Below are 26,741 nucleotides of genomic sequence, written 5' to 3'. Positions count from 1 at the left end.
TCCGCCCGCCCAGGTGGGAGGAGAAGAAGGCGCGCTGGGCGGCCGCCGGCGCGCCCTCCCAGGACGAGCGTGTGCTCGAGCTGCAGCGCCGGATCCAGGAGAAGGCGGCCGAGCGGCGCGCGCGGGCGGCCTCGGGGCACGTGCCGGCGCCGCGGGCCGTGCGCCCCAAGCAGCGGGTGAGCCCAGGGGCGGCCGCGAGGGCGCTCCGCGAGGGGGTCGGGGACGCCGGCGCGGTACGCGAGGTGCGGGGTCGGGGGGCGCGCCGGAAAGCCGCGTCGGTTGCCGGGGAGCCGCGTCGGTTGCCGGGGAGCGCCGCGCGCCGACCTCCACCGCCCGCCCGCCCGCAGGCGCAGCTGGAGGCGCAGCGCAGGCTGGAGCTGGAGCGGAGCCGCGAGCGCTGGCTGCGGGCGCAGCAGCCCGGATGCGGGCCCGCGCGCCGCCTGGGGGCCGCCTGAGCCGTGCAGCCTCCCCTCGCCCTCACCCAGGATCCCGGGACCCCAGCCCGAATGAAGACCGCGGGGCCGTGCCGCCTGCCCCGCTCCGCCCGCCTCCGCTCGCCCAGCGCAGGGGTGCCAAATAAAAGGCGGGACGCCCAGTTATTGCGTGGGACAAACATGCTAAGAAAGTATCCGCTGGAATTCAGTTTTATTGGGGCGTCTTGTATCTAATGTGCTAAACATGGCCACCCTGGTCCAGATCCTTGCCTTTCCCCACGCCCGCGCCCGAGTTCCCGGAGCCCGCAGTGCCCGTGGAAGCCTGGAATCTCCGTTCTCCGCCCGGACTTAGGTGGCCTAATCCGGGAACCCCCAAGACTGAGTGTGTGGTTGTGTGGGCGCAAACAGAGGTGGCCAGGATACCGAGTCACTGCCAGCTGGCCCTTCTTGCGCCTGATCTCCTAAACCTCAGGGGGGTGGGGGGACTGTCCCCCATGCCCCTTCTGCTGTTGAGACCGCCAGTGCTCTGAGAGGTGAAGTGAACTGCCGGGAGCCCTGGGACCCAAAGCTAGGCCTGGAGGCCTTTAGAGTAAGGCCCTGCCTTCCCCAGCCTCACGGAAGGAATGAGGTTGGAGCCACTGGGCAGGCGCGCTGGCCCAGGGCCTGGACAGGAACATATTGATTACCCTGGTCCTCAGACCCGGGCCTGGGCTGCAGGTGCGTGGCTGAGGACCAGCTGGCTGAGTGAAGACTGCGCAGTGTGCTGCGGGTCCTGGGAGAGGATGGGCAAGCCGGTGGGGTGCAAGGCAGTAGGGCAGGGGCTGCACAAGGCCAGGGGATGGATGTCCAGGAGAGGGACCCCATACTCACAGCCTCCTTGGGCCTGCGGAGAAGAGGGCACCTCAGAGCAGGGAGGCAGGACCCCAGGGCACATCCAGACCAGAAGGGTGGACATCCAACAGTGACAGGAACAGACTAAAGACCAGAGTTCTCCCCCAACATTCTCAACTGTGTCAGAACCTCAGGACTGCCCCGCAACCGAGGCTGGTAAAAAGAGGAATTTCCCACCTCCCTGTCAAATTAGAGCTGGGAGCAGATTAAATTTCATTCTTTAAAAAAAATGGCATTTCTTACATCCTTTGTTGAGTCATTCAAACCCATTTCACTTGATACTGAGGGAATACACTAATGATGACCTGTCCCAAGAGAGTCCCTCAGGAGTCAGATGGCTCCAAAAGGGGGATTGTCACCTTCCTTAACTGGTAATTCAAAGGTAGGGTGGACTTCAGGACATGCCTGATCCAAGAGCTCTGACTCCAAGCTGGTAGCAGTTCCAATCTCACAGCGTCTGGAGGAAGGGCCATCTCTCCCTGGCAGCTCTCTTAGGAGGGAAACCTCTCTGTCCTCCAAGCCTTGAGCTGTAGCCTCATTGGATTGAACATGCTCTGCTGAACAAGTTCCTGCAGTGGGGGAAGGTCTGCATGGGGGCCCAAAGCAGGCCCTGTGACAAAGGGAGAGAATTTCCCCTCACCTGTCCGACTGGCCTCTGGAGCAGGGGCAGAAGTGGTGGCCCAGCAAACTCAGGGTGCTATTGGCAGTGATGCTGGTTGGTAGTCCACAGGGTACCCACCTGCCCTCCTGGACTCGGCGGCTGCTCAGAGCACCTTGAGAGAACCTGGGGCTTCTGTTCATATAGACCCCATGGAACCTGGAGGGCAGCTCTTGGGCCATCTCCTGAGTTTATGGCCTGAGGGCCTGTCTTGTGGGGTAAACAGATAGCAACATGTTCCTTGCCTTGTAACTTCCCATCAGGAGGCAGAGTTTCATCTTCCCCCGTCCTTGAATCTGAGATGACTTGCTTTGGCTCATAGGGTCCAGCAGGAGTGGCCGTGTGCCAGGTGACAGCCTGGACCTCAGGTGGCCTTGGAGGTCCCTCTAGTTCTTCACCTGGCCACAGTGTGGGCCTGTCCCGGGTGGCATGGTCCTATTGGGATGATCTGGTATTCTCAGAACAAGAGAGACAAGCTGGGCTCTTTCCTGGTTGCCAAATCCATGCCCATGCCCAGTTCTGGGAGCTAAACTCGAGGAAGCCACCACCAGGCTCTCTAATCCCCATTCTGACATGCAGCCCCACCAGGGCTGGCACGCACCTTTGCTCAGAGTTGGGTCTTAGGACCCCCTGAGATAGGCACCGCTGTCTTCTCCATACAACAGGCCAGGGAACCTTGAGACCTGCCTGAACCCTGGAGCTGGGATTCAAACTTAGGCAGGAGCGATCCAGGGTCCACACTCTCTGACTCCGGGAGACCTCCAGTCTCCCGCTTTCCCAGGACCTGGCTGGGCCGGAAGCCGGCGGGAGTTCTCCGTCTTCAGCCCTTTCCTGACACCTACAGCCTTCAGAATAATCAAGACTCTCAGCCTGACAGCCGGGTCCTCCAAGGTCTGCCTCTTGCCTCCCGCGACCCCCGTTGCTCCCAACCCCTGCACCCTGGCATACTGGGTAGCCTTCAGCTCTCTGGTCATGCTCTCTGGGTGGGTCTTTGCCCACCCAGGCCCCCTTTTCCTGGAACTGCTCTCCTCCATTCTAGTCCTTTGGATGCTCAGCTAGCTCCCTCCGGGGAGCCCTCCCAGACGGCCCGGTAGAGTGCCTCCCCCGGCTTCCCACAGATGGGCCAGTCTGTGCTTCCCTCCCTCCCTCCCATCTCTGCCAGCAGCCCGGTAAAGGCCCGGGATCGCGGGGACCAGTCGCGCGCGAGTCCAGGGCCTGGCGCGGCCAGGAAGCCAGACTGGAGGCGACGCAGATCACCGGGAACCTAGGCCGAGAGAGGGGCGTGTTCCAGCCCGGACCACGACTCCCGGGAGGCCTTGCGCGCCGAGAGGCGCCGGCCGCTCCTCTCGCGGGAAGGTAGGAGCTTTTTTTTTTTTTTTTTGAGTTCGCGGGCGTGGGCGGGGCCGGAAGCAAGGCGCGTTTCAAAGTGGTGATAGATGGTTTTCTTATCCAATAGGGTTGAAAATAGAGCCCCCTCCACGGGCGGACCGCGGGAGTTAGGGACGGCGGTGGCCAGTAGGGAGGCGCGGGGGCGGGGCCGAGGCCCCCGGAGAGGAAGTGGGTCGGTGCTGAGGCGGCGGCGGCGGCGTCGTCTGCTAGAGGTCTTCTCTGAAGCGGCTCGCGGAGGTGCTTCCCTCGCTCGAGTGCGTCGACCGCAGCGCCCGCTGAGCCACCCCGGCGCCAGGCAGGGCTCGGCTTCGCGGGGGGAGCGGGCGGCAAGCCAGTGCCGAGCGGGTTCGGGGGGTTTTTGTGGCCTCGCGCGGCCTGAGGAGGCCTCGGCGCCGCGTCCCGAGGAGCCGCCGGGGCGCGGCCGACCCCGCTCGGGCCCCGACCCACGGCCGAAAACCTCTCCCAGGGCCCCGCGCGGGGGTCGCAGGAACCCGGAGCGGGCGCGGAAGTGGGAAGGCCTAGCCGCGGGTGTCGGCCGCCCCGGGCAGGCCGCAGCCTGGGCGCCCCGGTCTTAACTTCGCCGGGGAAACTGAGGCGGCGGGGCGGGGAGGGGCGCGTCCAAGGTCACCGGGAAGGCCGGTGGGGGCGCCGCTCGCGGGCCGGCGCGGGCGTGCGGGAGGCTGGGCGAAGGTTTCGTCCCTGCCGAGGCCGCCGCCTTTGTGTGCTCGCGCCGCCGCCGCCGCGGGCTGGCGAGTCGGCCGGGCCGCCGGGCGGAGCCGCCTCCAGGCTGGGCCGGGGCTGGCACGCTCGAGGCGAGGGGGAGGGGGCGGCGGGCAGAGCTCAGCGGGTCTTAGGCTCCGCGCGCTGGCCGGACGCGTGGCCGCCCAGGCCTGCGGCTGAGCCCGCGGCGGGCGCCTGGAGACAGGTGCCTGAAGCCCAGGACTGGGCGCAGGCCGCTTTCCACGTCTTGACCCGTCGAGGGAAAAGGGAAGAGTTCAGAGCCTTGGTAGGCGTTTTCTTGGGGTGTTGGCTTTTGTGTAACTCCAGCCCGTGCCCGTCGACTGTCACGGTCATACCTTCCTGCTTCTGTGCCACTTTTCTTGGAACCAGACCTGGAGTCTCCAGCTATGTGGTCCTTCACTCTGTGCTCCAGCTTAGGCTGCCTTAGTGGCCGGGAAGACTGAAGCGGTCTGCCCAAGGTCACAGCCTCGGTTCCCTGCCTGCAGAACTAGACCTTTGAACTTAGTGACCGGGAGCTTGGGGGCCGACTGGTTATGAAAGATAGAAAAGTTGAAGGGAATCTTTTGGCTTTGTTTTTCTGGTGGTTTGTTTTTTGAGGGGTTGGGGTGGTTTCCCCTGTGAGTTTGAGAGCATTCAAATAGTGATACGATCTGTATGGCCTGAACTTGAGCTTCCAACTTGGACTCAGATCTTGCTTCAGTGCAGTGTTTGTAAACCTTTCACATTCATGACTCCCCTCCATCCCCAGCCTTTTTTACACATTGTTTTCCTAATTGTTCTCACCAAACAATTGTTCGCTGCAGAATGTTAATGCTGCCTTCCTACTGTAGGCTCTCTTTATGAGCTATATGCATAATTATGCTTTGCACATAAAAAGAAGGGGCTTCCCCCCTTTTAAGAATTCATACATTAATATTTTAAGTGACCACATTTTGAGGTCTTCTGTGTGCCAAGCTTTGCTTGGACGAAAATAGGCGTGGTACAGGCCCTGGTGGAGTTGAGGAGCCAGAGTGGAGAGAATGAGGGGTATTCCCCAAGGTTGAAACATCAGATGGGGCTGGAGAGGTAACAGGAACTAGAATACAGAAGGTCTGTGGTGCACCTCCACAATGAGGAATTCAGGATTTATCTTAAGGCCAAGTGGGAAATCACTAAGCTGAGTTCTAAGGAGGGAACTTAACAGGGTTAGATTTGCGTTTTAGAAAAACCACTGTTCTATGAGAAGGATGGTTAGAAAGGGGACAAAACTAGTTGCTTAAGGACTAGTTAGGAAGAGAGAGAAGGGTAGCTTGGGCCAGGGTAGTGACTAGGGGTGTTCCCAGGTGGTGCAAGTGGTCAAGAATCAGCAAGAGATGCAAGACATTTGCGTTTGATTCTTAGGTCTGGAAGATGCCCTGGAGAAGGAAATGGCATCCCACTCCAGTATTCTTGCCTGGAAAATTCCATGGATGGAGGAACCTGGTGGGCCATAGCCCATGGAGTTGCAAAGAGTCAGACACTACTGAGCGTGCACACACACAGGGACCAGTCACTGAACTTGGTGATGCCACTCATGGAAGTTCTTTACTGACTTTTTACTTAAAAGCTTTTAGCAAAGTCCGTGTCTGGGAGTTTATACCCTTGCCAATTTCTGGGAAAGACTTGGGGTGCTGCTTGATGAAAATATATGCACAAGTTGGTTGGTTTGTATGTGTTCCTGTGTATATGTTAACCCATGTCTTATTTTGGAATGATTTATGTACACTTTTCACTATCCCCAAATTAGGGGTTTTTGAGGGATAAGGTGGCTCCTGTAGAATATCGTAAGGTTGGCTGTTGTTGAGTGAGATATGAATCACATGTGCTCTTCTGACATATCTTTCCTAAGTATCTTGTTTCTTAGAAGAACTTTGGGAATTTTAGAGCAAGGCATTTTGAGGTTTCCTCTCTAAGGAGGAAGGCCCAGAGCACAGATTGCGCCTCACCCCAGGGTTACAGGTCAAGTGTGAGTAAACGTGGGGTTAAGATGGAGGGTGCCGCTCCACAGGGATGGGGAATTTTCTTTGGAAGGGTTGTTTTTTTCCCCCCAGGCATAAGTAAGTCTTGGCAGGTTTATTGAATACCTCTTTGTGAAGAGAAGGAAAGGCTTGGGAACGTTTCAGAATGAGTATTATCAGTAGCCTGCTTGTGCAAAAGAGAAGTGACCATCAGGCTTTCCTGTACTCCAGAAACCACATGGTTTCCTGACGTGCCCAGTAGGGTACCTTAACAGCAGAGTGTGCCTCCGGATCGCTGAGTAGATTGGCTTGCTCTGTAGATTTTCTTGACATTCACAAATTTAAAATGAAAGGATAGCTCCTGAATGGCGTTATTACCTGTTAATGCCATTTTGTTTGGGAATTATAATCTTTTCTTTTTGGTGTTTATTTATGTGACTGCACCAAGTCTTGGTTGTGGCCGAGGGGGTCTTTAGTCTTCACTGCTGCATGTGAACTCTTGTAGTCGGGGCATGTGGGACCCAGTTTCCTGATCAAGGATCAAATCCAGGCCCCCTGCATTGGGAGCTCGGAAACTTAGCCACTGGACCTCAGTGAAGTCCTTGGAATCATAATTTCTAGTAGTAGGAGTGTGACTCAGATGTCTCTAAGGGTTACTCTAGGTTTGTGATGTAATAATCCTGTCTACTGTTTAGGAGTCTCTACTGCTAAAAAATCCACCCAGCCCGGTAGCTTGGGTTAGCTCTATCTTATGTGTCCTGAAGCACGGGAGGGGCAGTCACTTACCCAAGTTCATACAGTTAGTAAGCAGACCTAGCATCTGAACCTCAGACCCCAATGTCTTTGTTCCTTTTGCTGGACTTTGTTAGTGTTTATTGTTACATTTCTTTTTCAAGGAAGGTTTACCCAGAAAGGGTCTAATTATAAATATTCTCCAGAAACTTAACTTTGAGTAATTGCATTGTACTCTTGAGTCTAGTTTCTGTTCCTGAATGACCCCTTCCCCCAAGAAAGTGGTCTCACGACCTGGGGATTTTCTCCTGCACCTCACTTCTCATTTTAAGCAAACCGTTGCTGAATTCTGCTGCTTGCTATAGCAGACCAATATAAAGTTTGCTGCTTTTCTGAACACCTTCTTGATATTTTTCAATTCTTAACTAATAATTAAAAACATAAGGTTGTGGCCCCTTTTTTTCAAGTTGAAAATGCTTCAGATAGAGACCATGATGGTCTTCTGGTTTTAAATGTCCCTTTGTTTCCTGATGGTGACTGCATTTTTATTTGCAGTGTAATAAGGCTCCATTTCCCCATCTTTTTTCCCACCTCAGAACACTCTGCCGTCTTGAAGAATCTGCCATCTCTTTCATCTCTTTCAAGTGTCTCATGAGGTTGGTAATTTAATTTCAATGGGGAAAAAAATCATTTAGCTACCATGTTTGTGCCAAATGCTGCTCAAAGAAGAGGGCATACCCTGATGGGTTTTGACATAGAGTTATGTTTAGCAGATGGAGTGCATGCGACAGAAACAACAGGATGAGGAGTGACAGAAATGTACGTAACGTTTCTTTGAGGTCGACCTAGAAGAATGAGCAGTTCTCCAAAGTGGGATGGGGTAGGAGACCCTCGCAGGCGAGGTAACAGGGTATATCAGATTACAGTGCTGGGACTGGCATCCACAGTACCCGAAGTGAGGCAGTCAGTTCTCTGTTGGTTTGTTTTAAATCAGTGTATTCAAATATAGTTGATTTTACTTAATTCTGCTCTTACCAGTTGTTTGGAAGCAAGGATTAATTCCAGCAGGATTGATATTTTACGGAACAGGTTGAATATAATGGGGCTGTTGAGTTTAGTGTGCATAATTTCACAAAGAAAGTTGAACTCAGCTGAACCAAGCCACAGAGACCATGTACGCCTCAGACACCTATCAGCTGTATCAATTCACTGTGTGTTTGAGCCACACCCCCTGCACATCTGATGTTACAACACCCTGTTTCCCAATAACTCACAAGCCACAGACTTGGTAAAGTGTCACGGTTATTATGGTATATGGGCATTTCTTAACCATTTAATTTGTCTAACTATACTGCCACTTTTGTTAGGTATGTGTGGGTATGTGTGTGAAATTGTCCAAATTTTGGAGTGTTGTACCCCTAATTCCACTTTTACCCAAAAACTCTATACACCTTTTATATTGTATGGTGATTTTTAGGAAGATCTGTGTCTGTCACTGCAAGTGAGGCCAGACCGCTTAGTGGTTGGCTATACACATGAAGGCAGTGGGTGCGGTCTTCTGGGGACATTTGTCATGTCCTTGGGTCCCTTGGAGTCTGGCAGATGTTTTTGAACTCCCATTTAAAGTTTTGACTTCTCTGGCCCACTGAACGTTCTTCCTCCTGCTTTGCTGCTTTGTCTTTAGAACATCCCCAATGTTCCCTTTCTAATAGGTGCTTGCTGTCCTGGGAGCCAAGGACCATTGACTTTATTTTAGTTCCGAGGAAGAGAGTTGGAGAGAATCTGGATTCCACCACCAAAATGAATGTCTTTAAAGAATTGAGTTTGGCTTGCCACTTGGTGATGGCATGTATGCACCCTTTAGCCAGCCCACGTGTGTATCTGCCTGAATAGAAGGCCATTCCTTGGCTGAGGACCCCTGGGGGCAGAGCTATTTGAGACCAGCTCCCCTCTTAGGGCTTCCCTGGTGGCTCAGATGGTAAAGTGTCTGCCTGCAATGTGGGAGACCCGGTTCGATTCCTGGGTCGGGAAGATCCCCTGGAAAAGGAAATGGCTACCCACTCCAGTACTCTTGGCTGGAAAATCCCGTGGCCGGGGAGCCTGGCGGGCTACAGTCCATGGGGCTGCACAGAGTCAAACACGACAGAACACCTTCCCTTTGTTTCTGGTTTCTTTCCCTTCATATGCAAATAGGGGGTTCTCTCTGGAGGGCACCACTGGGCTGCTGCCGGCTGTAGGTGAAGGCCAGAGAACCGTATCTATGAGCTGCTGACGTCCCCGGCCACCACCACAGTCTGCACCTTGGCCTTCCTGGCTTAGTCCACACACATGCACCCCCTCAGCCCACCTCAGGTTCGTGGTTCAGCGGAAGCCGCAAAGATTCCTAGCTTTGTGCTTTGGTGCCCTCCGCACAAGCCTAGCATGCCTCCTTCCTGGGAGTTTTAGGGTCTGTCTTTTTGGCCTCTGGTATGTTTTCAGCCTCTGGTGGAAATGGATCCTGAGGTTTCCTTCATTATATTTCTCTTGCTCCTGACCCCCTGCAATACCTTTGTTTGTATTAATATCACGAGCCCTTCCCCCCCTCCGCCCCCCCGCCTGCTGCACCCCCCCCTCCCTGCTGCACCCCCCCGCCCCCCAGCCCAGGCCAGGATGACTGAAAGAAAATGAGAAGTTAGTTAGGGGGTCAGGGGTGGGGCAGCTACTGAGCTGTGCTTCTGTATATCCCAGAGAAACCTGCAAAGGAGTGGTCGCAGGACCAAGTAGGCAACTTCTTACTTCCAAAATTAATTGGTTGAACTTGGTGTCTATTGATATCCCTCCCACTTGTGAAAACCTTCCAAACCTATTACCGATACAACCTTGGGAGATAATGGCTTTGGAGAATTGGGGTGCCCCCTCCCCGCCAGGCTCCAGGGCTTTCACTGACAAAGGGTCAGCCTAATGTTTTGGGGGGGATTTGTCTTAACCCTGCATGTGAAGCTGTGGAGAAATTCCTGAGAAGAGCTTCATCGAGAAGAGGGTGAGCCAGCACTCTGGTGATGTTAGAGTCATAGGTATGTTTTGGAGGTAGCAGAGCTTGGAGGAGACTGAGGGTCCTCCCGCAGGTAACCTTCTTACAAATATTTCTCAGCTGTACCCACGGCAGTGCATTTCTGAATACCTGATTAAATCCTTTTAAAAGCATACAGGAAAGAAAAGGAAGATGAAGTTTATTTTTTAATTTTTGTGTTGTGGTAAAATACGCATAATGTAAAATAGACCATCTGAACCACTTGTAGGTGTTCAGTGGTATTAAGTAAATCCACCTTGTTGTGCCGCCCTCACCATCTATCTCCAGAACCTTTTGCATCCTCCCAGGCAGGAACTCTGTATTCATTAAAGTAAAACTCCTTGTCCCCCAGCCTCTGGCAATTACCATTCTACTTTCTGTCTCTGAATTTGATGTCTTGGGACTTCATGTAAGAGGAATTATGCAGTATTTACCCTTTTGTGTCTGTCTTCACTAACTAAGCATAATGTCTTCAGGGTTCTTTTTCTTAAGGCTGAATAATACTCTTTTTACTTTATTTTTCTTTTTTTAACTCATTTTCAGAAAACTGAAGTTCATTCTTAATTCTGGGCCTTTGAACCTCAAGGCCGGATTATAAACAAAAGTAGAACATCTCTTTACCCAAAGAGTTGTTCTTTTTCTCTAGTAGAAGCAAAACAATCCTCATTGGGTCCTTTGTTTGGAGAAAAGGGGAAAATTTCCTTAACTGACAAATCGCTGAGCAGGTGTGAAGTCCCCTGGTGCCCCTTTCAGTTCTCTGAGACTGACTGGCTTGGTCAGGGTCACGCAGTAAATGTGTCTCAGACCCAGTTGTGTGTCTCCGGGCACAGTCAGCTGCTCTCTGTCTTTGCCGAGTCTAGTCCCTGTGGAGCCCCAGGGGAGAGGGTGGGTGGCCGCTGGGCCTCCTTCAGGCATCGGTCACTGGGAGGGGGCTGCCCCACGCCTCCCTGCTGGCTCTCCAGCTTCCTGTCCGCCTGGGCAGGGGTCGTCAGCCATGTCCTGCCAAGTCTCTTCTGGAAGTGAGTTGAGCTTGCTGAGAGCAGAAATGTTTGTTCCAATTCCTTCTGGGGTGGAAAGTTTGCTTTGCTCTCATCTAGTAGCACTCACACTTGTGAGAAGAGCTGTGGTTACTGGCCTTTCTGATGTGATACCTATTTATTACTTAATTTATTGATTGTCTTTCCACTTAGAATGTATGCTCCGTGAGTGTCTGTTTTGTTCACCATTGTAAATCCAATCCCTGAAGCAGTGCCTGACTCAGAGTAAGCCCCATGCACAGAATTGTTGAATTACTCAACTGGGATGGTTCCGTCCAGGGTGCTAGAACCTACTGGGCACTTTGATTCAGTATCACAGCTGCGAGGTAGGGGCTATTTTTCCCACATGGAAGATGGTAAAACTGAGGCATGGAGGTCAAGTGTGTGTGCAGGGCTCGGGATCATTTGGCCAGTCTCATGATTGCTGTCTATAAAGTGCACCCTCCTTTGTATAAGCAGGAGGCTCTTAATTTTTATTAAGTTCTGAGGCCTGGTCGTTGATGTGACGGTGACATCAGTGTTCATTTAAGAAGCTTTGGTGAGGACTTACCAGTTCTCCCGCGGTTAGGACTCCGTGCTTTCACTGCTGAGTGCCCAGCTTTGATCCCTGATGAGGAACTAAGATCTCAGCAGCTGCAAGGCTGGCTGCAAAATTTAAATAAACTTTAAAAACGTGTGACCTAGACAGTTGGTACTAGCAAGGGCCTCGGTGCCTAATCAGTTGCTGATAAATCAGCCTCTCATTGATGAGACTATAGGTGGAGGCTTCTCTGCTTTTACCATGCCGGCATTGAGTCAGACTCACTCTGCTCCTGTCTTAGAATAGCTTCGTGAGTTGACAGAGATCCGCTCTGTAACTGCCACACACAGGGAGTACGTGACCCGAGGTGGCTGCCTCTCGTCTCCCGGTCGGACACACACAAGTAGCCACTGTAGAGCCCAGATCGCAGCAGTCTCACCTGCCCTGGTGGCTGAGGGTCCTTGGGCCGGCCGTGGGCCCTGGCTGGACAGAGCGCCTCGCCCAGACAGCTCCCTGGGGCCCTGCAGCTTCCTTGTTTTCTGGCACACCCCTTCCCTGCCCCTTTTCTGCTGATCCCTCCTTTCTTGGCTCCTGGGACAATAAGACCACAGGATTCAGCTGCAGTCAACACTGCCCAACAGTTTCTAGCCGTGATGCATGTAGACATTTGCATGTAATCAAATGCACAGAGGCATCACATGCATATGATCGTGTGTCACCCCTACTAGCGTTGGGGGGTCATCTTTCATGTCCATAGTAGCCTCCTGGGAAAAAATCAACCTCTGGCAATAACGTCATGATTGAGTAGATCGTTAAACTTGTGAGAACGCTGAAGGTACTAACCTTCGCACCTCCCCGCTGCCATCCAGTCGGGTGGTCTCACTTCTCTCCACACTTGCCACCATCTCCAAGCCACACAGCTTTCTTCTGCCTGGGTTACTCCACACCTCCGTGCGGGTCTGCGTTCTGACTCGTCCAGGCTCTCACAGGCCTCCTCGCACAGGTGGTGCCGTCTGTATGAACCCCTGCCTGCCCTGTCCCGGGAGGCGTGTGGGCCTCAGGGCTCCCACACAGCACGCTGCACGTCTCGGGCAGGTCCTCTCTTCCCTTTGGATGGCCCTGCCCACCGATGTGTTTGTTGAATAGCTCCGTCACTTGGGGCCTCGTCTTCAGTGTCGCTTCCTCCAGGCAGCCCAGTTTGGCCCTCCGTAACAGCTTGGGCCTCCACTTGCTTGGTCATCCATGAGCAGCTCCCTGTGGCCAGCTCACTGGCCTCATTCTAGGTCTGCCTGTTTACTGCTGCTTTCTCCTTGAAATGCCAGCTTTTGTCTAACTGATAGCCAAGTTTTCCAGACTGTCTTTCTGCCTTGTGATTCTCTTTTCAGGTTTTTTTTTTTCCCTACCTGACTTCCCAAATTCTAACACAGATTCTAAAACCTCTACCTCCACCCTAGTTCTCTCTCCTGGGTTTTTCAGCTGCCTTTGGACCTTTCTCCTTGGATACCCACGTGCAGCATTTCTAAAACTAAGGTGTCTGCCTTGTTTATCCCTTCCCTAGCCCGGTTCTGTGGCGTCACTCCCATGGAATAGCCAGATAGATAACCTTGCAAGGGCTGGTCTTCCCTCACCTTCCTGTCAGAGCGTTAGGGGGTCCTGGCATCTGGCCTTCTTGACCATTCCCAGTGCCACCCTCTACTCCTGGTCTTTTCTTAGTGGCAGGGACAACATTAACCACCTTCTCTCACTTCTGAGCCACTCACTGCTTCAGTAACCAAGAACATCTCCTTTGGGCAAAGGATTAGCTAGGTGCAAAGTGGACAGAGCTCTGACCTCTGGCACTTCTTCGGGTGAGGCATGCTGAATAACTGCACAGTTTGCCTTGGAAACCACGGTGGGGGGATGTTGCTGAGATGAAGTGCTGGCATGTTGGAAGGAGTTCCTGGACACTAAGTTTGAGAAACCTGGAAAACACCCATGTTCCATATTGTTCCTAGAATTAATACATCTGATTCTGGCTTGTATTTGTGTTTTTAAGACTGGGTGTTCTGGTGTCAAACTGCCCTGGTTTAAATCCAGACTTGGTGTTTACTAGGTGTGGACTGTGGGCAAGTTACTTAACCCCTGATCATTCTTAGCTCCCTTGTGTGTGAAATGGTCACCATAATAGTGTCTGCCTCCTTGTTGGGTGAGAGGAAGATTATACAAGATGGTGTGTGGAGAGCGCTTTAGTGTCTTGCACACAGAAATGACCTCTAAGTTTGAGCTATTGTTAGTTTCACTATTCTAGTGGCTTCTATTACCTGCATGACCCAGAACGCTTTGTAGTTGGTGAGGGCCATATTTCCCACAACCCCTGGTCTCTCTGTCCACACACTGCACTTCCATGTTCGCAAACTGGCCTGCTGGGGCGACCCTCCCCCAACCCGGGTCTCCCCACCTCCACACTCTGGTGAAACCCAGCCCCTTGGCAGATTTCCCTGAGGCTGGCCTTCCACCCTTTTATGTTCTCTGACCGCTGACCTTTATTATCCCTTAAAGGAGAGCCCGGTATGGAACAAGCTGTTGGGTTGGGTTGGGGCGTGGGAGGGTGTAGCCCAGCCTGGGGCTGCAGGTGGGTGGGTGGCAGAGAGCGGGGAGGGTGCGCTCGCCGAGGAGTGGGGAACCCTCTGGCACAGTGGCCGGATGCGTCTGGAGCCACCATGTTTGAAAACCTAAAACTTAAAACAAGGAGGAGGCAAGAGGCTTTGGAGCAACCAAGGTTTGTGCATTTATTTCCTTGTGCTCAGCAGACAGGTCACTGTCAGTGACATTTGTATTAGATTCTTCTCAATTCTGAGAGAGACTGCTGGGATCGATGAGTTCTGGATTAGGATCCAGGAAGCCCGGTGGCTCTAGAACCACATGTGATCTGGTCTTGTGAGTCCCCAGGGGCTGTGGAGGTGCCGCCGCCTCCCGTGCTCACCAGGTGGACTGTCTTCATCTCTGCTTGGGGAGGCGCTTGTGCCAGTCGCGAGTGAGGGCACCCCTGGGCCGGCCTGAGGGTGTCAGGCGAGGTCATGCCGTAGGCCAGTCGCGAGCCTCCTTGGAGAGAGTGAGACAGCGAAGAGACTGTCTGCGGCACTCGCGGAGCCGGGGGAGGCTCGGGCAGGGCGATGTGCGTGCTTACGGCTGATGCTGATGTGCAACAGAATCCAGCACAGCATTGTGAAGCAGTTACCCGCTGATGGAAAATAAACTACTTGGGGTCTGAGTGGATAATGCGGGCGGGGGCATGCCTGGATGCGGACTGCCGGGTGCTGGAGAAAGGCTCAGCTGGCTGGACACTCCCTCAGTGGGGCTGCTCCTGGAGAACCTCTGGCCTCTCCCGGTCCTCTTGGTTTCCCTTGCACCGGGCTCGTATGCCCCAGTTATTGCGACATCTGAGCTGTCTGCTGGCACCCACCCCAGACAGGAGCTGGTGGCTGGATGTATTCACTGCTGCATTCCCAGGACAGGAGCCCTGCTGATGAGTGCATGATGTGGGGAGACGTGCAGCCCGTGGGTCCGTGTTGGAGCTGGTCGGGTGCGGTGATCCACAGCCTCTTAGGGCTGTGCAGTGGGTGGTGCAGGCGGAGAGACCGCAAGGCTGTGCTGGCAGATCAGGTCTGTGAGCCTGGAAAGTGTGCGGTACCCGTCCAAGTGCTCTTTGTATTAGCTCCTGTAATCCTCACACACCGTTGAGGTCGGTGCTGTCTTGTTTTAGAGACAAGCAAATAAGGCCTGGGCTTCCCTGATGGCTTAGCGGTAGAGAACTTACCTACCGATGCTGGAGACATGGGTTCGATCCCTGGTCTGGGAAGATCCCCTGGAGAAGGAAATGACAATGCTCTCCAGTATTCTTGCCTGGAGAATCCATTGGACATAGGAGCCTGGCAGGCTGCAGTCCCTGGGGTGTCAGAGTCGGACACAACCGAGTGACTAAACAACAAATAAGGCACAGAGAAGTTCAGAGTCTCGCCCAAGGTCACAAGTAGGGGTTTGGAAGTGTGACCCCTGTCCATGGTTTCTGGCTGTGGAGATATACTCTAATTGAAAGGCCAGATGGCCTCCACAGGCCATGCTTAGGGGTTGGGACTTGATGGGGACCTCGGGAAAGGCTGTGGGGTCAGCTGCTGTCTCCAAGATATGTTGGCAGTATGGTAGAAGGGTTCCAGGCTGGGGGGACCGTGTGGAGGAGGCGGCAGCACTGGGGATGAGAAGAAGGGGGTTGACAGAGTTCCCATGTCTCACACGTGTATGATTGGTCCTCTCCAGCTCCCAGGCCGTGTCCTAGACAGGCCTTCCCGTGGCGTGGCCTGCAGTGGCCCCACTAGCCTTGCCTCGGGACTTGTGAGCCCCATCCTAGACCTACTGAATCCGAATCTAGTTTAACAAACCCTCCAGGTGAGTGAGCCTGACGCAGGCTCCACTTTGAGAACGCCTGTCCTTGTGCACACCACTGTCACCGCGGACGGGCTGACCCATGCCGCCGCCTCCCTCTGCCTCTTGGGTCCCTAGGCCTTGCCCCGTGCGGGGTCCTCTCCCACCAGGAGCCCGTCGACGCCGACTGCACCCTGACTCCTGCCTGCACGTTTTGGCCGCTCCTTCACTGCTTTCGCCACTGCCTCCCTGAACTCAGATCTGCAGGGTTGGTCCCCACCTTCCGCGGGCCCTGAGCAAACCAAGGGCCTCCCGTTCTCCAGGAGCCAACGCACCTGCTGCGCTCTCTGCCCTTCCTGGAGCCTGCCTGGCTTCCCGACCCACAATTGCTTAGTTCTTCTCTGCTCATCTGTTGCCAGTGGCAGTCTCAGCTGGGCACGCAGGGTGGGTCAGGGTTGGTGGCCCTTGTCTCCTCCCCTGAATCATGGGCACCTGCAGCAGGCCCCAGTTCCCAGTTGTGGGGAGAGGCGGAGGCTCTTTCCTTCCTGGGATTGTGCCGTCACATGGAACAGTTCTGGTTTTCGTCGGCTTCCCAGAAGCTAGCACAGGACTCTGCAGGGGTTTCTTGTCTTTGTGTGTGTGTGTCTGGGGGGGGTCCTTTTCTTTATTGATCTCTTGATTACTCCAGAGAGGATTCAAGAAGGGAGGGGGCTTCAGCGTCACCCACCCTCCCAGTTGGCAGGAGCCTCAGAGCGTGTGCAGTGAGGCAGGGTCACTGCATCCAAGGAAGCTGTGAATGAGAGGCCGGAGCTCAGTGTCCCCAGCCTTTCACAGTCAGAGTCATAGGGCAATAGCTGCTTTCCTAAGCCTGAGTGAGGCAAGCCGCGTCCGCACAGATTGTGCCAAAGGGTTCAGGATTTCTCCTTTCGTAACAGAGACCTGGGCTTTGTCCCTTCTGCCTGCTCCCCCAGTGGGTCACAGGTCATCACCATTCGGCTGCCTGGAACGGCCTAACTAGAGCTGGTCGCCCAGTGACCAGCAGCTGCCTGGCACCCTGCCGTTTGCATTTTGTCTCCTGGCACAGCCTGGGGGAGGTGGGCACAACTTGGACAAGGCCAGAGCCCGTCTTAGCCTCATGGGGGTGACTCCAGACAGGCAGGGAGGGGGCCGTGGGCCGAGGAGCATCTGTGTGAGTTTCAGCAGCCAGGAGGGCAAGGGGTGACCTCATGGTCCTGCTTGCAGGCTGTGGGGTCACGCGGTCCTGTCTTCTGCAAGGGTGTATATCTCCCACGGAGGATGTGGGTTAGGACGTGATTGCGCAAAGTGCTCAGCAAAGTGCACAGCTGACAGAAAGGACCAGTAAACGATTGAGCTGAACTGTCTCGTCAATAATATGGGTGCAGCATTTGTCAACTTGATACCTTTATTTTCCAGGGCTTGAAGATTCTGGAAATCTGCTGGGGTGCAGATCCCTGTGCTAGTCAGAAGATGAGTAACCAGCAGGCATGAGTGGCTGAGGCCAGGCCTGGTCTAGACTGTGTGTGTTTCTCTGTAGGTTGGCACCGAGGATCACCATGAGTACGGTGAGTTTTACAAGTTCATGGATTCTATTTTTTAAGGCTAAACAACTACTTCATTCCTTGTGTATCTAAATTATCAGAGTACCATAAAGGTGCTTCTGAGTAACCCACATTCCTGAAAGAGTGTGTATAGGACCTTTCAGTAGTTACAGCAACCTGCTTGCCTTTGGTCAGAGTTTCCAGTGTTTTGGTTGATGCCCTAAAGACAGAAGGCTGAGAAGGATGGCCAAGGGTTTGAAATTTTACGCGTTCAGAGCAGCTGCCGGCATCCTGGAAATATTAGGGCTCTGGTTTATTTGCAACCCAGTGTTCCGTTTTCCCTTCTGTTTCTTTCCCCTGTGTGGTCCTGATCTGACGCCGGCGTCGGCGGTGGTCATAGCCCTGGGTGAGTTCTCTCAGGCTCAGTGGCCAGAGTTGGTCACTGTAACTGCCGTTTTAGACGACAGATGTAGCTCTGGTTTGCTGTAACCCAGATGTCACCGGGAGCCTCTTGAGTCCAGAAAGTGCTTGACGGTCCCCCTCCCCGCTTTACTGCCTACTAACGATGCTGCGCATGTGATCTAAACTCAGAACAGCTGTTTTCTGAAACAGAGCATTCCCAGCCGGGGGACCAGCTGTGACACTCATCCTCTCTCCAGGTTCTATAAGTGTTGGGGTGGCAGGGGGGAGGATAAGGCTGACCAGTCAGTTCCCGGGGTGAAGAGTGGTAGAAATCCTATAGATGTTGTTCTGGCCCAGCTCCTTCCCCTTGGTCCATCCCTTCTGACCACTGCAGTCCCCACTGTATTCCAGGCCCCTGGACCTGCCCTTTAAAGGCCAGGTGACCGCCCACCTCAGTCCCTCACCTGCAGGGAAGCCTCCTAAACCTGGGCACCTCCCCTCAGAGGCCACACTGTGAACAGACAGCAGTGTGGCCCCTTGTGGGAGGCTGTGAAGAAGCTGGTTAGACTCTCCTCGGGGCAGTGCGAATGAGGTGTGGTGGTGATCAGGCGGTCAGTTTTAACCCAGGCTGCGGCCCTCTGAGGGCTCTGCTGGTAAACGGCAGGAGAGCATGATGAGAATCATGGGCGGGGCGGGGGCAGAGCCGTCCTCAGATTCTAGGCTGTCTGAGCCTGGCCTCTAGGGCGTGCGGGTGGAAGAGGAAAAGGCGTAGAAGTACAGGGGGCTTCTTGTGGGGAAGGGGGGAGGAGGACGGGGACACGAGATGGTCAGCAGGAGGGCTCGGGGGAGGTCCTCATGGTGGAGCCGCCAGTCGAGGAGGTCCCTCAAAGCTGTGTGAGAGCTGGTTCAGTGAAGAGGGAAGGGGCCGGCAGTCCAGGCAGGGAGAGGCTGAAAGAGGAGAGGACTGTTTTTGGGTTGAGGTGCGGGTTAGCAGGACACGTCGCTATGGTGACAGGACAGGGTTTTTAGGGTTCCGCACCCAGACTGTGGCCAGGATCCATGACTGCTGCTTCCTGCCTGGGAGAAGCCACCCAGCGGGGACTGAAGGGTTCTATTCAGCAGTGTCTGCTGAGAAAGACTTGGTCCTTTTCCAAGGAAGGACGCTATCAGGACAACTGCAAAGAGAGTGGGGTAGAGCCTTAGGTAATCTGGTAGCTGCTGGGGAAACTTAGAAACACCAGGCGGTAGCCTCACCTCTGGCCTGAGGGACGGAGCGGCTCCCTGCTGCGGAGTTCAGCATGCTGCTGCCCCTGGCCTCCAGGCCCCCAGGGGCTGGGAGGCAGCTCCTCGGGCAGCCATCGGATGAGAGCGGTGGTTAGAACACGGAGAGAAGCCGGCTTCTCTGTTGCCAGCGAGGACTGGGCTGGGTGAGGGGTACTCCTCAGTCTTATGTGGATCCCGAGGACGCTTGCCTGTCCTGCCAGCGTGTCCAAGGTTAGGATGCCTGGTGAGGCACGATAGTGTAGTAATGGCATCTCCGGCCAGCGCTCCGTACTCTGCATGCGCCTCATCCGTAGGAGAGCTCTGTGAGGCTGGTACTGGTGAGGAGGTTTAGACTTGGTAGGTAGTGACTGCCCATATCGCCCATTGTGGACAGAGTGGGCCCAGTACCACTGAGGAGCAGGACAAGGCAGGGAGGAGCGCTGAAACGGAGCTGGGGTTGGTCGGGGCCGCACAGGGCGCGGTAACAAAGCTATGTCAGATGGAGGCTCCGTCTCTGGAGGAACACCACAGTGGGCAGGCCAGATGTGCTGGAGCGCGTTGGTACCCGGCTGGAGGACTCGGAAGCCTGACTCGGGGTCTGAGCTGCAGACATGCTGATGAACAGTCTAACCTTCCAGAAGGCGTGTCTCTCTGGAAGCCCCTAGGAACTAAAACTGGTTCTTGAATAGCATAAAGAGCTCTACTCCGTACTCTGTAATGGTCTATGTGGGGAAAGAATCTTAAAAAAAAAAAAGATACTTGTATAAGTGATTTACTTTGCTGTATGGCAGAAATTAACACAACACTGTAAGTCAACTATGCTCCAGTGAAAAATTTTTAAATTCTCATTGCAAGAAGAAATAAAAACTTTGGTTCTTGGAGCTGTGGGGAGTGGTTATTAGGGTGTAAACTACAACTTGATAGTATTGTAAAAATTTAGAGGCCAGAACCCTTTCCCAAAAAAAGACCTGCTTTTCACAGGGACTAGAAACTTGGGAAACTGAAGGTCTTGGGCTGAAAGACAGAAAGTGCTCAGTGGGGTCAAATACAAATCCAAGGGAAATAGGTCTGTAACTTTTGGTTAAAAGAAGGGGTTTCTGGTCTAATTCCAACCTGGACCAGAGGCCTCCATAGAGTTATATGTCACGTACTTTTGATGGACCAACAGTCTGTATAACAGAAGCTTTTTATTTTTCTAACTGAAATCTTACTGGTCAGAAGCTATTTAACTGTTTCTCTTCCCCCTGAAAACCCTCAGAGAAAGCGTCGTGGTGGGACAGTAAATTCTAGACAAGCCCAGAAGCGAACTCGGGAAACCACCTCCCCACCTGAGATGGCCTTGGAGGCAGAACCTATAGAGCTCGTGGAAAGCGGTAAGATTGCCAGGAACCCTGTGACCCTGGGCACCAGTTGGCAGCCATCGGCCTGGTGCAGGCCACGCAGCCTGTGGGCTCAGCTTCCTCATCTGAAACGGGATCAGGGGTGTGTGTGTGTGTGTATGAGGATAATGGCGTGTGTCTGTGTGAGGATAAAGGCATATGTGTGTGAGGATAATGGCATGTGTGTGTACACAGATTGTGTGTGTGTGTGTGTGTATAGGAGGGTAATGGCGTGTGCATATGTATGAGGGTAATGGCATGTGTGTTTATGAGGATAATAGCATATGTACACTCGTGGATAATGGTGTGTGTATGTATGAGGATAATGGCGTGTGTGTGTGCAGATAAAGGCATGTATGTATGAGGATAATGTGTGTGTGAGGATAATGGCATGTGTGTGTACACAGATTGTGTGTGTGTGTATAGGAGGGTAATGGAGTGTGCGTATATATGAGGATAACGGTGTGCCTGTGTGTATGATGATAATGAGGTGTGTGTGTATGTGTGTATATGAGGATAATGGGGTGTGTGTGCGTGGATAATGATAAGTCTATGTATATGGGGATAATGGTGTGCATGGATAATGGTGTGTGTGTGTGTGTAGGAGGATAATGGCATGTGTGCGTGCGTGGATAATGGGGTGTGTGTGTGTATGCGGATTATGGCATGTGTGTGAGGATAATTGTGCGTGTGGATGATGTTGTGTGTGCATGCGGATAATGAATGGTATGTGTGTATATAAGGATAATGGCATGTCTGTATGTGAGGATCATGGCGTGTGTGTGTGGATAATGGTGTGTGTGTGTGTATGAAGATAATGGCGTATGTGCACACGCAGATAAATGGCGTGTGTGTGTGTGAGGATAATGACGTGTGTGAACACATGAATGATGCGGCAGCTGTGTGTGTGTGTGTGTGGATCATGGCGTGTGAACACATGAATAATGGGGTGGCTGTGTGTGTGTATGTGTGGATCATGACGTGTGTGCGGATCATGGCATGTGTGAACACATGAATAATGGGGTGGCTGTGTGTGTGTGTGTATGGATCATGGCGTGTGTGCGGATCATGGCGTATGTGAACACATGAATAATGGGGCGGCTGTGTGTGCGTGCAGATCATGGCGTGTGTGAACACATGAGTAATGGGGCGGCTGTGTGTGTGTGTGCAGATCATGGCGTGTGTGAACACATGAATAATGGGGTGGCTGTGTGTGTGTGTGCAGATGATGGCGTGTGTGAACACATGAATAATGGGGTGGCTGTGTGTGTGCGTGCAGATCATGGCGTGTGTGAACACATGAGTAATGGGGCGGCTGTGTGTGTGTGCGGATCATGGCGTGTGTGAACACGTGAATAATGGGGCGGCTGTGTGTGTGTGTGGATCATGGCGTGTGTGTGTGCAGTAGCTCTGTAGAGCTCTTCTAGCTCTGAAATGAGTCGGTGACATGGAACACTTGGAACTTGCTTGGCAGATGGCACTGTACAAGGTTCCGCTCAGTCACTGTGTTCGTAAGACCTACGATCTCAGACTCACTGGCCACAATGAAAGCCGGAGTGAGCCCGAGCTGCCCCTGGGCCTCACCAGCCGTCCTTTGAGGCTGCACAGCGTGGATGTGGACACTGTCTGGGTCCACCTTTTCTCTTTGAAGTTGTGTCTCAAATTACTTGGCCTCAGGAAGTACTCGGGTTTCTTCTCTCGTTCATTAGGACAGACAGTTGCCCCAGAAGGCAGACCTGTGTACAGACCTTCCTGGGTTGGAGGGCATTAGGTGCGGGCAGAGGCAGGTTGACTTCTTCCCCTCCGCTTGCCCTCTCAGGGGAGTGGCGGACGGCCTGTCAGGTCCCTCTGCTCTGCACACAGTAAGGTTGCTTTTATAATTACAAGGCATGAAAACTGACACTTGGAGAGAAGCGGCTGGCCTGAGGTCATGTCATGGCCCTTCAGGGAGTGAAGCCCTCCGCGTTGTCTCTATGGTCTCTGACCTCACTTCTGACGGACTTGTGCAGCCCTGGGCCACCCCGCTTCCCCTGCCCACCCCACCCAGCAGGTGCTCAGCCCACACGTGCTTCTCGAAGGGCTGAGACTCTCCAGCCTGGCTGAGGCCCACTGCTCTCCACTGTGGCATTTTCCGTCCTCGGTTAGCCTCACGCCCACATGCAGGACTCAATGCACAAGCTACCCTTTGGCATATTTTTTATTGTTAGAACCCAGAATTGTGTTCACCAGAAAGAGAAACAGTTCTGTAAGTTGTGATAGATCCATTATGGACCGTTCTTTAAAAGAAATAAAATCATTTTGTATAATTTACGTTGGAATCTTTGATATATTATGGTTTTTATTCCTGTGAACTTTTTAATCCAGGAGAACAAAAATTTGAATATGTTAAATGTATTACAAGTCACATTCCCCAAATATTAACTATTATTTCTAGAACTTCTTCCCTCCTACTTTTTAATGTTACTAATAATAGAAACAAAGATGGTTGTAAATCTTTTCAGTTTATAGAAATGGAGGTTGTGCACTGCCAGACCTCAGTGCTGGTAACCGTTTGGCACACGTCCTTCCCACTTGGCCCGTGCGTGGGTAGACATGCACTGTATTCTTGGGCTCAAAGGCAAGTTGCAGGACAGGCTCAACCTCTCTTGGCAAGTTGGGGCTTTGGGGGGCCAGTGAGTAAACCGTTGTGGCCCAACCAAGTTGTGAAGCGCTGGCAGGCTGAGTGAGATGGAAGGGCAACTGATGAAGAGTGCAGCCTGTGCCGAGCCGAGCGCAGCCTGACCTGAGGTCGGGGAGCGGAGCTGTCAGACAGACCCGCCCCAGAGCCCGAGCCCAGCGCGCTTGGTCTCTTCCTGGCTGTGCACCCCCACCCACCCTGGGTGACCCGCTGCCTCTCCGCTGTGAATGAGCAGGGGTGGGGTGTGGAGGTCAGCAGTGGCAGCGTGACGCCCCGGGGAGGGGTGGTGTATTGGTTAAAACCACACAGTGGTGTTCAGAGCAGGACTCGGGGGGTGGTCACTGCTTGCCCCTTTACCGCTGTGCTTTAGGGGTGTTAGTTTTGTTTAAGCCGTGTTCTGTTAGTTGTCATATTAATGAAACTGAGCGGTATGCCTTCACTTTCCCTCTAAAGCTTGTTAAAATGCTTTATTTTGAAGCGGGAGACGAAATAGTGGACCTCACCTGTGAATCTTTAGAGCCTGTGGTCGTCGACCTGACTCACAATGACTCTGTCGTGGTAAGTGGGGGAGCCTGAGCGTTGGCGCTCTTGGCGGTGGGCCCCTGGCTGGCACGTCTGAAGGCCTTGGTCACGGGTTACAGCACTCAAGGTGGAAAATGTTTCAGGAAAATCAATTCTTGTGACTTTATTGCTTTAATTAATCACAAGTGAGCCTCCTTTGCATAGCTGGTCTCTCGTTAGTCCCTGATTCCACCTTTAATACCAGCTGCATGACCTTGGGCAAGTTACTTAATCTCCTTCACTTGTCCATAAAATGAGGATAATGCCATCCATGTCAGTAGGGTACTGTGAGGATTAGAAGAATCCTGTGTTTGAGTGCCTGGCACCCAACGCCAGGCACTGTAAAGCCCAGTAAACGTGAGTTTACACCCTCTTGGCTGGTGGGAATGAGGATGTTCGCTGAACACTGCCGGGGGGTCTCGAGGCCTGGAAGCCGCTGCCGTGGAGCAGGCAGGCTCCCTGCACTGCCCGCTGGTGCCCGATGGTGCCATGGCTCCCAGATGGTGGAGCCTGGGAGCTGCTGGCCCCCCCGCCCCGCCCCAGGGCACCCGCCTGCCCCTGCGTGGCCTCCAGGAAGGAGACCTGCTCGGGGATGGGGAAGCCGTTCCCGCAGCCCAGCTCCCCCAAGCAGGGCGCCTCCCCGGGTGGGGCTGGGAGTCTGCTCGGCCCGCCCATGTTCTGAGGGTGCCCTTGTGTCTCAGGATGCTGCTGATAGAGGGCGCAGGTGTGCGGAGTGGAGGCAGACCCATGTGAGGGGGCAGTAGGGGTGGTGCTGCTGAGGACTGGTTTTCTGGGGCAGGTGGAGGTTGCTCGGAGCCGAGTCTCCCCTCGGTCTAGGGGCCCATGGTCTTGGGGCTATCCTGGCTGTGCTTAGAACCTCAGGGTTACACCAAGAAGCTTCGAGCCTTCAAAAGAAGCAAGAGTGTGAGGACAGGGAACTGACCTGACCAAGAGATTTACACTCTGGGCCCAGTTTGAAACTGCTGGGCTGTCTGGCTGTGTGTCCGTCCGTCGCATTCTGCCCCCCCCCACCCCACCCCCCACCCCCCCAAAGGCCAGGCAGCTGCTCCTGCTGAGCCTGTCAGCTGTCCCAGCACTGGGGACACCGCTCCTGAGCAGGAGGCAGTCATTTCCCTGGAGATAAGTCTCAGTGGCTTAGCTGTCCGTGGTCCCCGCTGGGCCTGTGAGTGTTTTCTAAGGCGCATACACCCAGCTTTGCTGCTGTTCCTGGCAAGCTCCCTGAGGTTCTGAGAAGACAGCTGAGTCTGGCACCTGGGCTGACGCCTGCAGCTCCGTTGCTGATTGACACTTCAGAGTGCCGCCAGTCCTTCTTGCCCCCAGCACTTGGTGTCCACCTGTAGTGTGCCAGGCCCTGGGGAGATGGCCAGGATTCTGCCCGCAAGGGGACGCCGATGGCTGCTGCTGAGTGACAAGCCAGCGTCGTCACACCCCTTCTGCGCCCTGGTTCTGTTCTGATGGTTGCTCTGCCTGCCTGCGTGGGCTGCTTTTCTGAGTGCTCTAGCCTCCTCCTATGTCACCGGCTGTGGAGAGTCACTGGGAGACACTGGACAGGAAAGCTGGCACTGGGGGCGGTGGGGAGCCTGGGCAGGTGGTTGGGTGGAGGGGAGACCAGCCTGAGAAGCAGGGGTCCTGGGTTCTGGTGGAGGATTCCCCTCCCTGTGGCCTCCGTGTTCCCAGATATAGAATAATTGGGATTTGATAGCATCCCTTTTAGTCTAATCGTTCTTCATTTTTTGTTGATAATTATTTTAACAAGTCCAAACGCCAGTTTTAAAATTTACAGTGAGAAGTATATCTAGGCTGAAATTCTCACTAAGCAGATCCACTTGGAATACCTAGTAATATTACCGACTCAAGACGAGGGGCCTCTATTAGAGGGGTTACAAGTTTAGGGTTACCTCAGATGCCACATTCAGGAGAGTGAAATGATTGTGTTGTTTCCCAGATTGGGGTAATCTTACCAGCCCCCCAGAATCCAGGGGGTAGACTAAGTGTACTACTTGGACCCTGTCTGGGAGTAGCTTGGCATCTTTACACCCCAGGACCACGGTAGAACTTTGGTGAACCCTCTTAAGACTGAAGGAGAAACCAGACTATTTCTCCAGGGTGTGTGTTCCCTCGGCGGTTGCTGGGCAGTGAGCCCCGTCTTACAGAGAGGCCACTCCCACCCAGGCTCCCCCCACTGCCCTCTAGCCCGTCTGCTGTTGCCGGGGTCTCCCGTGAGCTTTCTGTGTGTTCTCCCCGTGACCGGCGGGGTCCAGTGCCTTGTCATGCTTAGTGGGGGCTCGTTTTCCTCTTTGGTGTGTTGCCTGTTGGGAGTTTTTTTTTTTTTTTTTTAACTGAATCTTTGCTCATTTTTCCTTGTGACTGCCTGCCTTGTCTCATTTTTTTAATAAATTTCTAAATATGAGCCTGCCATTAGTTGTGTATTGAATCTTCTATTCAGAGGCTTGTCTTTTCTCTTTTTTGTTTATATACAAAGGGTCTTAACATAGTTGAATTTATCAACTTTGTTAATGAAAATCCTGTACCATAAAAATTTGTTCCTATATTCCAAAAGTATTACTGTTTCACATTTCACATTTAGGTTTATAATCCATTTGAATTGTGTATAGTTTGAGATAAGATTAGATACCTCTTAGTAACGAGATGATTGGATGGCATCACCGACTCAATGGGCATGAGTTTGAGCAAGCTCTGGGAGACGGTGATGGACAGGGAAGCCTGGCATGTTGCTCTCCATGGGGTCGCAAAGAGCTGGACACGACTGAGCAACTGAACACCAAGATTAGATACTTCACAGTAAACTTTATACCCTGGAGTAATTTTGCAAGTCTTTTGTTAGGAGATTTATTCCTAGGTATGTAGTATTTTAGGATGCTATAAATGGTTGTTTATTTTTTATTTAATTTTTTTTTAATAAATGGTGTTTAAATTTTTCATTTTTAATTTTGATTTGCTAATATAAAGAAATGCAATTGATTTTTCTTTTTTAACAATTCTTAATCTGTAAATCTTCTGAATTTTTGTGTATATGGAACAAGTTTTGGTTCT

The 26,741-nt window shown here is 53.2% G+C and overlaps 2 protein-coding genes across 11 annotated transcripts in view; both read left to right on the top strand.

The window, feature by feature from the left end:
- CFAP99 (cilia and flagella associated protein 99) overlaps positions 1 to 595 on the top strand; it is a 38,109-nt gene extending 37,514 nt beyond the window's left edge. For 7 of the 8 annotated variants that reach the window (XM_043448079.1, XM_043448078.1, XM_043448083.1 and 4 more), the window contains 2 exons: positions 14 to 176; positions 348 to 595. In XM_043448079.1, the coding sequence (XP_043304014.1) occupies positions 14 to 176; positions 348 to 455 (271 nt within the window). In that variant the 3' untranslated portion in view covers positions 456 to 595. The remainder of the gene's footprint in view (positions 1 to 13; positions 177 to 347) is intronic. The other variant, XM_043448080.1, reaches the window with a different exon arrangement.
- Positions 596 to 3,498: 2,903 nt separating this feature from the next.
- Positions 3,499 to 26,741, top strand: part of RNF4 (ring finger protein 4) — a 32,810-nt gene continuing 9,567 nt past the window's right edge. Inside the window, exons 1-4 of one of the 3 annotated variants that reach the window (XM_043447759.1) lie at positions 3,499 to 3,609; positions 17,260 to 17,408; positions 20,308 to 20,422; positions 23,584 to 23,663. In XM_043447759.1, coding sequence (XP_043303694.1) covers positions 17,400 to 17,408; positions 20,308 to 20,422; positions 23,584 to 23,663 — 204 coding nt within the window. In that variant the 5' untranslated portion in view covers positions 3,499 to 3,609; positions 17,260 to 17,399. Of the gene's footprint in view, positions 3,627 to 17,259; positions 17,409 to 20,307; positions 20,423 to 23,583; positions 23,664 to 26,741 lie in introns of all 3 variants that reach the window. The other 2 variants (XM_043447760.1, XM_043447758.1) reach the window with 2 other exon arrangements.

Source organism: Cervus canadensis, chromosome 26 (genome assembly GCF_019320065.1).
Source record: "Cervus canadensis isolate Bull #8, Minnesota chromosome 26, ASM1932006v1, whole genome shotgun sequence".
Classification (NCBI taxonomy): domain Eukaryota; kingdom Metazoa; phylum Chordata; class Mammalia; order Artiodactyla; family Cervidae; genus Cervus; species Cervus canadensis.
This window is presented reverse-complemented; position numbering and strand designations above follow the sequence as displayed.